This window comes from Benincasa hispida, chromosome 1 (assembly GCF_027475165.1).
Source record: "Benincasa hispida cultivar pf3 chromosome 1, pf3_genome.v1.1, whole genome shotgun sequence".
Lineage (NCBI taxonomy): Eukaryota > Viridiplantae > Streptophyta > Magnoliopsida > Cucurbitales > Cucurbitaceae > Benincasa > Benincasa hispida.
Window position 1 is genome coordinate 17605301 of NC_143478.1, and position 16226 is coordinate 17621526.

The following is a 16226-nucleotide window of genomic DNA, read 5'->3' on the forward strand; positions in this document are numbered from 1 at the left end:
CATTAATTCCTACCCTGCTGCTTGTGAACATGTTACCTAAATTCTTGCCATCTCATCATATTATATAAGCACTTAGAATGGGTAGAAATTGAGCCATACTACTGCTTGTGAACAATTTCATCTAGGGAATTGTAGCTCGTTTTCATAACGTATTCATATGTCATTAACAGTTTAATAGAAGTCATTGTCACTAAGGGCAAAACAAATAAAAACTTCAGACCGCACAATTTGACTAATATTTAGAGATGACATGCAAAAAAACTCCATAGACACACGGTTTACACTCAGGCCAAATATGATAGATAATATTACGACAAACAATCCTCTAAACCTTACATCGGAGACTGATTACATACAATAAAATGAAAATTCATTTAAACTTTAGTATCTCAATGATACTCAACATAAGAGCATATCCTCCAAATAACCTTGCTAAAAGTGCACTCAATGAATAAAAACGATCTCTATACACCACCGATTTCGCATCTTTAATTGAGGAAGGTGATTGAATTTAACGGATTGTTTAATGAACTTTCTTCTTTACCCTATTTTTTTAGTTTAGTAATCTTATTAATCACTCTTTAGAGTTCACACACTAAATAGACATAAATCTAAACTAGGGTTAAAGGTAGGATAAAAAATGGGGAAGAAGAATTAAAATTGTTAACGCAAATTATGTAATTATGTCTGATTAGTATTTTTGTTTGGGATAGCGTATTTAAGTTCTTCTACAAAGGTTATTGAACAGAAAATTACTACATTCAGAAAAACAATGATTAAAAGTTCACGTGTAATTTTGTTGATCCGTGTCCAGAATTATAGAAGGTATGAACAGTAAAAATAAGTACAGTTTTGAAGTTTTGCAAAACACAAGATGAAGCTGTTAAGAAAAGCAGAAAAAAGGCTGATCTAAAACAGTGAATATCAACCCAATTATCCCAACAAATCTAAACTTGATGGTTTCAAATTTCAATATAAAGTTATTTTGAAATTTGGTTCATTTGCATTGGAAAACGCAATACAAAACAAAAAACGAGAAACTGGAATTATATATACATCTGGGGTTAAATGATTAAAATTCTGCAAATTCCTCTCTCTCTACTTTTTTATTACTCAATATTTACAATAGCAATTTCTATATCTGTCAGTTCCAATACCTTTTCAATTATAATCTTCAATTGCACCTAAATTCCCTTGTCTCAAGAAAAAAAAAAAAAAAACTTCTTTTATCCCCCTCTTCTTAGATTGAAAAAAAGTGAGGTAAAATATATTTGATTCCATGTTAATTTTGGATTTAATTTTCATTTGATTCTTAAGTTACAAATGGTACCCTATTGGTTCTTAATTTTGAGTTTTGTGTCAATTTAATATCTAAATATCAAAATGTTATAATTTTATTTTTGACATTTGAGTTTTGTTTGAATTTAAATCCTAGGTTTTAAGATTCACTTTTAACTTACGTGTTTCACTGAATAGCCATGGTCTATCTTTAGTGTTGATATTTATCAATTAATTTAAAATAATAATAATAAAAATCGAAATTAAAAGTATAAATCTAGAAACCTAGAAACTAAATTAAACAAAACTCAAAACTAATCTAGAAACCTAGAAACTAAATCAAACAAACATAAAACTTAAGACATAAAGTGTAACATCTTGAAATCTGAGTACCGAATGAAAATCAAACTCGGAAGTTATGAACAAAAAATATATATATTTTTCCAAAATATCATGTATCAAAATAAAATGATTACAAAAGTTTATGACTAAAATGCAATTTATATTTTTTAAAAAAATATTTTTTATCCTTAAACTTGTCAAATTGTATCAATTCTCATCATAAACTTCTAGTGAATCCTAAATTGAACCATTTTTGTAGCCAAAGTCTCAAATTTAATTGACATGTATTCACTTTCCATTGAGGTTGAAGGTTTAGACCAATCATACCCACTCCTTGTACCAAAAAAAAAAGGTTGTTTAATAATTTACCGTCTTTTTTTTATTTTGTTTAGACATGTACTATTTTTAACCCAAAAAGAAAAAAACTTAAATGTAGAAATCTTTAAACAAAAACCATGTACTATTTTTTTTAGACGTGTACTATTTTTAACCCATTTTTGTTTTTTTTAAAAGAAATTTTAATATCGTGTCATACATATTTGGGGGCGTTTGACTTACCAATATGGGTTAAGTTTGAGTTGGTATTGGCTCACCAACTTTTAAATGTTGGTGGAGTTGAATTGGTATATTTTACTAACTCACCCCAACTCTCTCTTCTTCTCATGTTTTCAATAGCTCCACCCATCGACCACTGTCACACTTTGAAAACTAACTCCAGGCTCCGACAACCACCTTCGATGATAATTTTAGTGACCAACATCGAGCTTTGACAACCACCTCCGATGTCAACTCCGACAACTAACTTTGGACTCCGACAACCACCTTTGATGACAATTTCGATGAAGAAAATTCAGACTCCAACAACCACCTCCGATGACAGCTCTGGTGACCAACTCTGAGCTCTGACAACTTTCGCGCGACCAACTCTGCCAACCACGTCTGGTGACCCAACTTCGACGACCACCTTCATGCTACCAACTCCGACGACCAATTGGCTCTAACAACAAACCCCAATGACCAATTCCAACAATCATCGTCATAGGCTTCAACAACTACCCCTGACTACAAACTTCGATGAAAATCACCTTCGATGATCACCTTTGAGCGAGTAACTCCGACGACCAACTCAAGGCTTTGACGACAAACTCCAACAACCAACTCTAATACGACCTTCATGTGACTAACTTTGGACTTCGACAGTCACCTTCGACTACAATCTCCAGCGAAAATCATATTCGATGATCAATTTCGACGACTACTTTTGCCCGATCAACTCCAGGATTCGAAAATCGCCTCCTATGACAAACTTCAACAACCAACTCCAATACACCTTTATGTGACCAACTTAGACTCCGATAACCACCTCCAACTACAAACTCTAGCAAAAACCTCTTCGATAATCAATTTCGACAACCACTTCTAACTACTATAAGATTGATAACTGTTAAAGTATGTTGTAGGGTTGTTTATTATATATAAAAAAATATATTATTTTTGTCTACATTAAATGCAATATCTATATGTAATGAATTCACATATCAAATGAGTGTTAAGAATATTTAGACAAAAAAATATGTATGTTGTTTAAAAGTATGTAACATATAACAAAAAAAACCATAAAATGATTTTTTTTGAAACATTTTCTAGCAATAATTAATAAAAAAAAAAATAGAGATTTGTTCTCTGATGATCTTCCAAATTTAGAGGAAATGAAAGTGAAACTGTGCGAAGGAATATGGTGACATTCCATTGGTTGTTACGATGATGGAAAATATTTAATTAAAAAAATTATGACATAGTAAAAATATAGAGCAACAATAGGAAGAAGATGATGATAATGAAATTCATGGAGAAAAATTAACTAGAATAAAAAATTTTGATTTCGCTTTAGTTTCTCATTTTATTGAGAAATGTAATGGGTCAATTGTTGTTCATAGCCAAAGAAAGAAAGAAAAGTTTTAAAAATTAAAAAAAAATTGTAATCCATATTTTATTCAAACAAAGACAGATAAAATTATTTAATAAAAAAGTTTCAAAACAAAAATAGTAACCATAAAAGCATATTATTTAGAGTTAAATAAAAAACCCAGATATATGAACTCAACTCTGCATCTACATATGAACTTAGACTAAATAACTTTGTATTCTAAACACAAACATATAAACTCCACAGATACATAAACTTCACAGACATATGAACTCAAAACATCTTATCTCAACTGAGCATCCCAAACAACCCATTTATAATCCATTGAAGGTATATGAAAATATTTCTTAATCTAATTGTATAAGTTTAGGGATAAAAGTGGAATGATTTTTTGGACCTAAAACTAGTTTCGATTTGAAATGTGAGATAAATAGTAGTAGGAGGGGATGTTTTTACTTGAGTAATAGAATGTGTTGATGAGAAATGAAATAGATGTATATGGGCATCTCTTCTTTTTAAAAACTTTGTGGGTAACAAGGGGAAAAAAAAGTTTGCAGGGAAAAATATGAAAACGAGTAAAAAAGGAAGGGTATATGAGCATAATCTCAGTACACACAGAACGAGCACAGTAAAGTTGAATCTTTTGTTACCACTTTTGAGGGTGAAAAAACTTTATGCTTGTCAATCACTACTTTTCCCTCTATTAAATTTGGTAATTAAAATGAATAAATAAAAACAACCCCTTTTCTAAGAAAATAAAAATATAAATTATTCCTCTCATCAAAAGCCTACCAATTTGGTACCTCCAAATGCTATCAGTTCATGGAGGGACTCCATTTATTCCTCTCTCCTCCAAAATTCAAGCCCATTTATATAATCATTATTTTAACTTTTAATTTACTCATTGTTTTTAAAGCTAATCAATTTTAATAAATGATCTAAATTGATTAACTTACAGATAACTTAAATATTTAACGGATACAATTTAGAAGTTTAATCATCATACGTTTTACTATGAGTTATAAGTTTAATTTTCAATGATTCTCAAATTTCGAAAGGTTATAATTTCACCTTTGAATTTTGAGTAGGGGTGTTCAAAAAACCGGATGATCCGAAAAAACCAATCAATCCAACTTAATCTGTACTATTTGGATGGGGTTATTAACTCATTTGGGATGGGTTGAGATCAAATAAATGAAAATTTTATGGATTAAGTTAGTTCATAGGTTTTAACTAATATAATCCGAATTAATCTGAATTTATTATTAACTTTAAAATATATATTTTTTTATTACTTATAACACAATTATTTATACATATATTAATTTTAGTTTTATTTAATTCCAATATTTTTTTAAATAATTTACCCTTCAACAATTCTTAAAAGTAGTTTCTTTACATTTTGAAAGAAAAATTTCAGTATATAAATTGAAATTGAGTTGTTAATCTTAATTCAATATATGAAATTAAATAAATTAGATTTATACATATTTACGTTTTACTTTTTTTTAGATGATAAATAAATGACCCGATTAATCCGAACCAACCTAACACAAATATTTCATGGTTTGGTTGGATTAGGTTCATTTTTTAATAAGCATTATCTGGATTGAAGAAATTTACCACTTGAACAATTAGATTAAATCTAAACAATGTTCTAACCCAACCCATAAATATCCTAAATTTTTCGTGATTTATCATCAGATTTTCATGAGGTCTACTTTATTAACTTAAAATTCAAATAGAAACCATACTCGAAATACAAAAACCAAAAGTAATTTTTGAAGAGTTGGAGTTAATGAGAGTTGGGGATTAGGAGGGAACAGAGTTGTCGTTCAAAACTCAAAAACGTCATGTCGGTCTGAGCAATTCCCTGCAGAAACTTTTATTGTTGTTTATTTTTCCCTCCATGGTTCTACTTTCGGCTCCAAGATTTTATTTCTATTTTTAATTTCATCCAATGTTTTTTTTATTATATAATAATTATTTTTAATTAACCTAAAGTTTGATTTGACAGTTTCTTTTTTTTAAAAAATTAATTTTGTGTTTGTGAAAAATGAAACCCAAGTGGCTGTTTGTTTGTGATTTACTAGACATCCCTCTCCTCTCTCCATCAAATCAGTTACCATTTTCACCAATCAAGTTTATATAGACTTCCAAAATTGGGCTCCGCCAACTAACATTTTGGGCCATTTTTCCCCTTACAGCCCAAACTTGTTGGGCCTCTTTCAAGCCATCTTGTTCGTTTCCAATGGGCATTGTAATAATTTGAGAAATTTTGTGGTTATGGACCCGATAGTTTGGGAATACTCTCAATTTAGTCCAATGTTACAATGACAATATTTAGGAAAGGTAGATTTTTTATTTTTGATGGATATAAAAGAAACCATTGTTTATAAGATAAAATAATAGATACTAAATTAAAAATCTTGAAAGCATAAGTTTAATTTATTATTTATTTATTTTTTAACAATGTGTGGTAGTAGAAATACTATGTCAGTTGATTATACTAATAAAACTAAATAATAATATACAAACTCATAAGGATAGGATTATATTTGTGTTTTAACCTCCTTTAAAAAAAAAATCTATTTTTATAAACTAATCATTTATTTTAATCGTAATAAGAGGAAAATGAATACTAATCATAACTTTTAAGTTGATTTCAAATACTTTTATTTTAGAATCTTGTATATATTTAAACTTATTTATCATTAACGAGTATGATCAAAATAATAGCGCCAATAAAAAAAATTGGACTAATAGTGACTCATGACAAAAGACATGTGAATAAATTGAATTTAAAAACATGTAGACCCTAGTATCTAGATTTCACTCCCTAGAGAAGTTAGCTAAAAGTAGAAATTTAGTGAAGAACAAACATTGATTGTTTGATTTGAATACTTTGAAAAGACAATTTATATAAAAATATTAAAAATGTGGATCTATGCCTCACAAAAGGAAAAGGAAAACCCAAGTGAAAAAAAAAAAAATCAAGAATTTGTGTCTTTTTGGCATATCTTCTTTTTGACTAATAATCTCACTTCCAATCCAAGTCTAAGAAGCCAACTCCCCAATGAATTCCTTTCACATTACATGAACCCTTAAAAGAAAAACCATTAAGAAAAGCTTATAATTCACAATTTGTCTTCCCCATTAATTATATTCAAACAAAACAATTTCTTCACATTTCCCTTTCTCATCTCTCTCAAATCCATTTTTTTTTTCTTTTGCTTTTTGCTTTTTGCTTGTATCTTTCTCATTTTAGAGTCAACAAAGAGACAGACAAGATTTGTCTCAAAACCTACAAAGCCTTTCAGCTGCCATTAGAAGGAGCTTGGCAACTCCTTGTGTCCACATATCATATTCTCTTTGGTTTCTACACTCGAATTCCACCACCCCTCGCAGCAGCGTTTTCAGCCCGAAGTAACGGCGGTCCTCGCCGCCTTCCAGCAGGTGCCGCCCTGGCCATGCCGGAATATCTTTCACTACATCCACCACCAAATCTGTACAAATATAAACACAACAATTTTAAAGTGAGAATTTCCAACATTTTGGTTTGTCAAATATGTTTTAAATATTGAGTTTTGATTAAATTTGGTTCCTATATTTTATTAATTAATTTAAAAGAATTAAAAGAATTGTAACTACTTAACTTTGACGGGTTTTTGTAACTACTATTAAAATTAATTTTACAATTTCACTTCATTATTATTTTAATAAATTAATTAATAGAAATGCACGCTAAATATTGAAGATGCATATTTAGTAAAAAATCAAGATAAAAATAGAAATATTGACATTTGCAGACCAAATTAAAACAAATCTCAAATCGTAAGATAAAAATTAAAACATTTTAAATCCTATGGACTAAACATAAACTAATTGCCCGTTTAGATTAACACGAGAAAAAAAGAATTTTTCAAAAACTCATTTTTATTTAAACTCTTTTGACGAAAAAACTATTTTGAACAGTTGTCAAATATTACAATTTTTTTAAAAATGATTTATTTTAAACACTTTAAAATGTATTAAAAAAACGTCTTAAATCCAAAACCTAAAAATAAATGGAAATATATATATATATATATATTTCTCTTTTAAAATATAGATTTAAATTGTAAAATGATTGGTTTGGTATTTTTCCAACTTTGCTGCGTGTGCTTTTTAGCTTTCATTAATCCCCGTGAAGAGAATAAAATGAAAGTAGAGCCACCTCCCATACACCTTATTCAAATTAGTAGAGACTACAAAGTGTAAAGCTGTAAATAATTATTAAATAAATAAATAACTTACTCTTTTTCTTTTTGGTTATGGTCCCAGCCACGTGTCTGCTCTTCATCTTCACCACAACCTGTGTACAGTAACACAAACCCATTCACTCACTATTTTTTCTCACCACCATCTATTTCTTTATTTATCTTCGTGAAATATTGTTTAAAACTTTTAATTATTATTTTTTTCTTAAAAAAAACACGTTGATGCGACATAATGAATTTATACTCTCGTAATATAAAAATTTTTACCCACGAGTTGTATCATATTTTCTTTATTCACGCTATAAATTTATTTTTATCAAAACTAGTGGATCTCACATTAATATTTATGGACCTATCTTATTTCTAAAAGCATGGTACGATGACTCATAATAAATGAAGGGTGGCGTAGTATGTGAACATTTTCCAATTTTTTTCCTCTTTAGGTTCATTGGGACTATATTGAATTTTATAATTTATATCTTCATTAAAAGCTAAAATGAACATAACTTAACTGATATAGTGCTTGTACTATCAAAACCTTGAAATAAAAGAGAATGAGAAAATACCTGATTTGTTCTGTTGATATAAACAGAGACCAGTTTCCAATGAAGATCACCTACAAATTCAATAGAATATGATGATTGCTAATTTCTTCCTAAAAAATTCTATGTATATTATCTTATAGTTGGCTTCAATTATACCTAAACATTTAAAAGTTTCATTTTAACCCTTGAAATTTAAAGTTTATTTCACAACAATCTTTGTATGCTTTTTTCAACAAGTTAAAAAAAAAAAAAAAAAAAAAAAAAAAAAACAGAAAGGGAAAAAAACTCATTGTGCATCTCTTCCTGTTTTTAATCCCATACTCCCAATTTTTGTATTTCGTTTATAATTTTTTTGCAAACTCAAAGCAAAAATCTAATTTTTAATATGTGTTTAGATTTGTTTACGTAAACATACATAAATTTTTCCATTCATGAATTTACAAATATTATAATGAAAATTCTGAAAGTTTAAGAATATAATTAAAATTGTTAAGAGTATTTTTTATGAAAAATAAGAAAAAAGAAAAAACAAGTTACCATTGCGAGTACGTTTAAGTAGTTCACAGCCATTAGCAAGCAAAGCCCTATGGCAGACAGTGAGGAAATTATCTTGACGTTGAATTTGAAGATTTGACTCATAGGTAGCTGCAACTGGTCCAAACTCACCGCTAAACTCTGGATTCACAATAATGTTATTAAAATTACCATGGACACTGTCACAGTAGCCCCCACTCAACGACGCTCCAATCCCTTTCTCTGTTGGAATTACTGTCGCCGCATTCCATACATCCCTCATCGCCCGAGACTTCAACGTTGCCGCTCCTCTTAATGCTACAGTTTCCGTCAACACAAACACGTCTTAATTTCATTTTCTTGAAGGGAAGGAAGTTGAAATATTATGTAGTATGTACCAAAAAGTTAGAATATCAAATTAAAGTTAATGAATAGACTTTTAAGAGTGTACTTGTTAAGTTTTTGAACTTCATATCTAAAAACATATATACTCTATTTAAAAAAAAAATGATACTAGATTTTCAATTTTATAAAAAAAAAATATAATATAGACATTTTAATTTTGTATCTAATACATGTGTAATAAATAAAATATAACTTAACTTATGTTATACCAAATTTGAAATTTAAAGAACCATTAGACTAACATGTACAAATATAATCTTAAAATCAAAATATTCTTTATCAATTTAATTTGATCATATTTCAATTAATTAAGATATATTATCTTTAATCAAGAAGTTTAAGATTTAAATTTATTAAATGTTAAAAAAAAAATCAAAGACAAATTAGAGCAGCTCCAAAAGTAAAAAAGACAGTAAGCTATGAAATTTTGTTGGGCTCAACACACCGTATAGTCGAAAAAAAGAAGGAAAAAAAAAAGACAATACAACCTGTGGCAGCGGCGGCGGTGAGGGTCATAATATCGCCGGCGGTCCTGACATTGACGGCAGAGCTAATGACGGAAGCGAGGTGATCATGTTCGGCTCCCATTGCCTCAGCGGCCTCCACACACTGAGCGGCAACCAAGGTAGCGGCGGAGGCCATAGCAATATCAGTCTTGGGTATTTCTTCGCCGTCATTTGCATGGGAGGAAGACGCAGAAGCAGAGGCAATGGCGGCGATGGCAGCGGCAACCCCTGCAACCGAAACAGCAGCATGAAGCTGAGCATTCTGAACTCTGTTTTCCTCTTTCCTCCTCTCCTTACGCTCCTTCAGCCAACGGCCAACGGTCTTTCCGCCCCCGAGAGCGGCGGAGGCGCCGGAGCCATTGACGGTGGCTCTCAAATGGGTACTCAAAGAATAATTGGAGCGGTAAAGCTGCATGGAATGTTGGCGATTCATGATTTAGAGAAATTTCGGGGAAATGGGTATTTGTTTAATTGAACAAGAATTGAGGTTGCCAATTGCCATTATTGGTAGGAAACTGGACGAAATTGCTCTGAATAATCGTTGCCGGAAAAGCCCTGTTTCTCAGAGCTCCACCATTGATTTTAGAGAACCTAAAATCCTGAAGACTAGGTCTCTTCAAACTTTCTATGGTTAATTCTTAACCAATTCTGGTCCTCACAGGGTCAACTGTTTCTCTATACCCCTATTTTAAATTTACCCATTTCCTAATTTTTGTTTCGTTTTTAGTTATTCTAAAAATGTTCAACTAAAATCTGTTTCTTTTAATAGTTCAATAATGTCATCAACAAATTACCCTATTATCTTTCCCCATCTCATCTAAAAATGGAAATTAAATATACAACTAACAATTTGTTAAGGTTGAACAGGAGAACGAACATCTGAAGTTAAGATTGATAACACGTTTTTATGGTAGTTGAGTTATGTTATTTTAGAAAAAAAAAAAAAGTTCTTATTGACTTTACCATTTTAAAAGATATCGATTTTGTTTTAAAAAGCACAATATTAATCTTATCAATTTTTCAAAACTATTTAAGAGTAAAACTATATACGAATTTTAAATGAAAATTAAAATGTGAAATAAGTAAGACAATAGTTTATAATAGTTTTCGTTTTAAATTACCGTCATAGGTTTTAAATCTCATTTTTACTTCAATAATAATTTTCACATTTATAAAAGACCAAAAAGAAATTATAAATGAGTAGGTTTTTTTTTTTCCCCTTAAATTCACTTTAGTTTAAACATTATTAAAAAAAATGAACACGAAAACATTAATTAAAGGGGGGAAATCAAATGATGGTTATGAAAGTGGGGTTTGATACATATTGGAAATAGTTATTAAATTAGGGTTAAATATGTAACGGAGTAAAATTGCGGGGGGCAGAGTGAAAGAAGAAACAGAACCTTAGCGTCGAGGTCGGCGATTTCGGAGGGAGAAAACGGTGGACTGTCGGTTAATGAACCACCGCCGCTGTGGGCGGCGTTGAGTGGGCCGCTGCTATGCGACAACCTACCGGAAGTCCGAGGAGATACATCCTGCTGTGGTACAACAAAACAAAGACATCGAATTTTACCAATTTTAAAACACAAAATGACAAAATCAAGAAGAAATATTGAGAGAATATACCGAATGTGACAAAATACGATCCATCACCATTTGGGAAGTTTCAGAAGACGTAAACGAAAATGGATTCATAAACACCAAAAACCCCTCGGCGTCGCCGCTGGAATCTTCCAAAACAATATCACCCCAATTCCCGCCGCCGTGACTGGCGGCCGGAGTCTTGGAATTGACGAAGTGGGTCGACGGGGAAACTCTCCAAGATCTTGACAGGAACTCCAAGGAGGAATCCAGAGGGGTGTGGGAGGACGGCCGTGACATGGCGGCGGCAATGGCGGAGATTTGAGAAGAAAGACAAAAAAGGGTAAGAGAAGAAAGAGAAAGACAGGAAAAATAATGAATGGATTGAGTGTTGGTTAAGGTTTTGGGGGAAATTTATGAAGAAATGTTTTTGTTGTGGCTATGTGTGTCTGTACTCTGTCTGTTCTCTACCACTTTTTTTGTTCTTCGTTTCTTCTGCTTTAATCTTAAGCTTCCGGAGGTTAAACTAACAAAACGATGTAACATATTCTTCTGCACTCCCTTTTTCTTCCTCAATATATGCAAATGGTCCCTAACTTTTCGCCCATTAGCAGTTTCATATTTAATTTTTATTTATTTTTTCATCTTCGATTTTATCCGCCAATAGAAATTTCAAATACTAACTTATTCTAACTTATTCCAACCACGTCTACCAAGAGATTAAAGATTTTTATCTCATTTTTTTTTTCTTTTAGAGAAAATAAAATTTGTCTCATTTATTAAAAAGAGGATTGAATTGCAATTTCAAAACAGATTGAATCAAAAGTTATAAAAATATTAGGACTCATGTAAATATAGGATTGTTTGATGTAATTTATTAACACATAGTCATATTGTATAGAGTTGAGTTATGCTAGTCTTAATATAGTTAAATAAGATCAATAACTCGTGTGTTTTCTTTTTAATATTAAAAAGTGGGATTTTTTTTTTCTTTCAAAGATTTCGTTCAAACCAAACAAGACTTTTGTGACAAATCTAGATTCTATCAAACTAAGGATGTTTCTTTATTGTTTGGAGATATAGATATTTTTATTTTTATTTTGTGTATGTTTTCAACCATGGCCAATACTTTAATTTGTACCACCACCAACAAGAATAAACTAGTTCCTCACTTAGGATTCAAATGTTCCCACAAGTTGAGAATAATTATTCAAGATGAGTATTATTATTATTATTTTTTTGAGAAAAAGATAAGTGAATTAGTTCCTCACTTAAACATTTCACACATTGATAGCTAATTTAATTTTTCTGAACATGCAATTTTAATGTAAGAAATGCAAAGGAAGTATATTAAACAAAACCCTAAACTAAAACACTCAATAAATCCTAAATAGTGAACTCACATGTTGGTCAAGTAACAAAGTCAAGAATATCCTTACTCTAACATGTCTTGGGAAGGACAAAATTACATCAAAGATTCATAAAATATAAAATGTATGGTGTAATATCAAAAGTTTTCTTATCAATTTAATTGGTCTATAACCTACTTGACATAGTCAAATTCAGTACATATTCACCGTTGGCAAAAAAAAGTTATTCAAATATCAAATAGGAAAAAAAAAAAACATTCAAACGGAAGGATAAACGGTTGTGATCACGTGAAGAAGATTTCTAAATCCCTAATTTCATTTTTTATTTGAGTTGATCGTGTATTAGGTTTTATTTATTTATTATTATGATTATTATTATTTTTTTTTTAATTTTGTATCAATGCCTAGTATAATGTAGTAATCATATCATTTAGGTGTTCATTGGATGTTTGATATTATGCATGGGTTATCGTAGTAATTGTTTAGTTATAATGTATTTGAAGTTTTTTTTAACGTTTTTGAACGTTAGGTATTTATTTATAAGTGAGGACAGTTTTGACAATATTTAACTTGATTTTGCCATCTTCAAAATTTTGAAAACTTTTTGCTATTTTTCCAAATAAAACCTCTAAAATTTGAATTTATCTAGTTAGCTTGGCCTAACAAGAGGAATAACAGATTTTAACTTTTCATTTGTAAAATAACAAGTCAACGTTCACTCATAAAAATGGAAAATGAAATAAAAATAATAAATAAATAAAATTTTAAAATTCTAAACTACCCACAACCATACAAATGAGATTGAAATTGACTTATTAAGAAATATTCGTAATTACACTGTAACTAAAACAAACATCTAGAGACTGTCGGTGTCTCTCTTGGCCAAGCTTTGCCGATCTCTTCTCCAACTAAGTCGCCGTCATTTTTTCATCTCCGAAATCCACTCCTCCACCAACACTGGCGACACCTTCGACTTTGACTTCATCCTTTGCTTTGTATGGCGTGGCTCCCTCTCCTTCCACCAAAACGACACCACCAACTTTGGCTTCAGCTCCTTCTCCACCGACTTCATTTATTGTTCCTTCGAAGCCAACCGTGATCGTTCTAGTTCCATCATCTTCTATCTCAACTCCTCCGATACAGGCTCCGTCGTTGACCTCAGCCCGTAACAATAGTGTTGTCGTGAATAGAATCACTATTTTTGAATCTATCATCGCAACCATAATTTTCTCCGCTACTACTTTGAATATGATTGTCTGTTTTCACTCTTCACTCTACCATTTAAGAAGCCATTGGTGCAAAGAAGAAGATGGGAGGAGGGCATGCAACACTGTTGGGTTAAAATAACTTAAGTTTAACAAAAACATTAACTTGTAATATATATATATGTGCGTGTGTGTGTAAAATTTTCAAACTAATTAAAAAAATCAAAATGCAAAAATAGAAAATAATTTGAAAAAAGATTAAAAAAATAAAAACAATTAAATAAAATTATATTTGAAAAAAATGATTTAGTTTTGATATTTGAAAAAAAAATAACATCATGATTTTATGATTTAAAACAGGAGAGATATTTTAGGAGAAAATAAAGATCTCTTATAAAAGGAGCGTGCAAAGTAAAAAATTAGTTACACTATAGTTCGGATGAGAGTTTTATAGTCCTAAAAGTTATTGTGAAAGTTTTTTTTGCCATACTTCAGATGGGATATTTATGTAACCTATAAATACACTATAATTAGTCTCCAAACTATGCCCAACAAATACACAAAACTTATACTTTGTAATTGAAAATCAATTAACCAAATCATCTAAATCGTTGTTGAGCTTACCCAAAATTTTGTGACAATCTTTTTGCTTGTTCTAGTTCCAAAATACCAGTTAAGAAAGTGAGGGATTGACTTATCTAAAAAGTTGCATTCATGAAGAAAAAAATCGATTTAGATTAGATTATGAAAATCTCAATTAAACATTGTCAATTGAAATTACAAACCAATTATGATATGGTGTCGATGTTGAAGGAACTCTTATCAAAAGATACCTCTGAGCGGAAGCGAAATCGTTCCAAACTCATTGTGACAGAATTAACACATTCACAATATAACAGAATAGATATGCAATATTCAATAAATTACCAGCATGCTTTGAAAACTAAATAACAAGAGAACAAGAAACGTACCAGTTGAAGAACCCTTCTTCACCTTAGGACTCGTTCTCGAACAAGGAATGCTCTTCTCGCTCTCGCTGAGAACGTTCAAGTAAATCGTCTACCAAAAACCCGATTGTTTACCCATGAACGGACTTCACACGAATAAAACAGTCGAGAGGACACCACCACTTAGATAGAACCCTCAGTATTCTCGATGTGAGAATCCAAGAGGTGTAGGCTCTGTTGGATTTGGTAGAAGGAAGGAAGAGGAGAAGATCGTATACCACGACCGAGTAAGTGGGAGAATATCAGGTATATCGTATAGACGATGCTTGATTGTTTAGAAAGAGGTACACGATCGTTTCGTAAACAGGCCACGATCGTATAGACGATCGTTTACTAAACGCTCAGGCGTGCGATCGTTTAGGAAAAAGCTAGACGATCGTTAGCAAATCTTATGCGATCGTTTAGTAAGTTGCGAGCGTATACGATTGTTTAGAAACGTTGAGCCATCATGTAGGCTCTCGGTTTGCTATGCGATAGACAATATACAACTTGTGAGCGAATGTCTGATTTTTTGCAAAATGAAAACGATTTTCATTTTATTTTTCAGTTACAAAATCTGAATGAAACCTCCCACTATCACATGGTTACAGAGAAAATGCCAACACAATTATCCTATAATTGTCCAATATAAATAATAAATATAATCATATTATATTCATTAACCTATGGTTTAATATCACATCATATGCAATACATTAACCATAGTCTTTTCTCCTTCACTAGATATAAATCATATTTATATTATTTTCCTCCGAATAATGTATCTCATACATAATGTCAATCATATCATATATAATTAATCAGTTCAATCATATCATATATAATCGAACTCCCTCTTGTCAATTTGAACACTTCAAACTGACCCAAAAACTGATTCTCAACTTGAATCTATTGAGCTACCAAGGGGATCTTATGGACCTATGGCTCGAAGGTCCAATGATACGTGAATAGCTGACTAAACTCTTTAACCACGAGATCCACCATCCGTTAACTTTCAGGCATTCCGCTAAAGATCGACAACTGCACTCTTCTCACCGCACATATATTTTTGTGTCCATTGAATATATCCAATCAACAGTACGATAACCCTTCACAGATACTTGTAAGTACATCTAACTCCTTAAGTACCACTGATCCCTCTAATGAACAATACAACATAGTCCTACTATGTGTGGATACCTCTCGAGCCATGAGAAGATGTGTAGCGCCACATCGTTCAAGCCCAAGAATCAGCCCTTAAGGGAGCAATCTATCTAATTACCCTTGCTTTGGGGAAGGAGTGAATTCC

The 16226-nt window shown here is 31.1% G+C and overlaps 1 protein-coding gene across 3 annotated transcripts; it reads right to left on the reverse strand.

Moving 5' to 3' along the window:
• Nucleotides 1-6646: 6646 nt before the first annotated feature.
• On the reverse strand, nt 6647-11874 carry LOC120073306 (auxin canalization protein (DUF828)). 3 transcript variants are annotated; one of them, XM_039026063.2, is made up of 7 exons: nt 11402-11874; nt 11179-11313; nt 9758-10184; nt 8889-9182; nt 8373-8422; nt 7844-7901; nt 6647-7053 (listed from the first exon to the last, which is right to left on the reverse strand). In XM_039026063.2, exons 1-7 carry the CDS (start codon nt 11654-11656, stop codon nt 6845-6847), a joined length of 1428 nt encoding a protein of 475 aa, XP_038881991.1. In that variant the 5' UTR covers nt 11657-11874; the 3' UTR covers nt 6647-6844. The 3 variants fall into 3 exon arrangements, with proteins under 3 accessions (XP_038881991.1, XP_038882000.1, XP_038882009.1); XM_039026072.2 differs by having other exon boundaries at nt 11179-11310; nt 11402-11872; XM_039026081.2 differs by having other exon boundaries at nt 11429-11794.
• Nucleotides 11875-16226: the final 4352 nt, after the last annotated feature.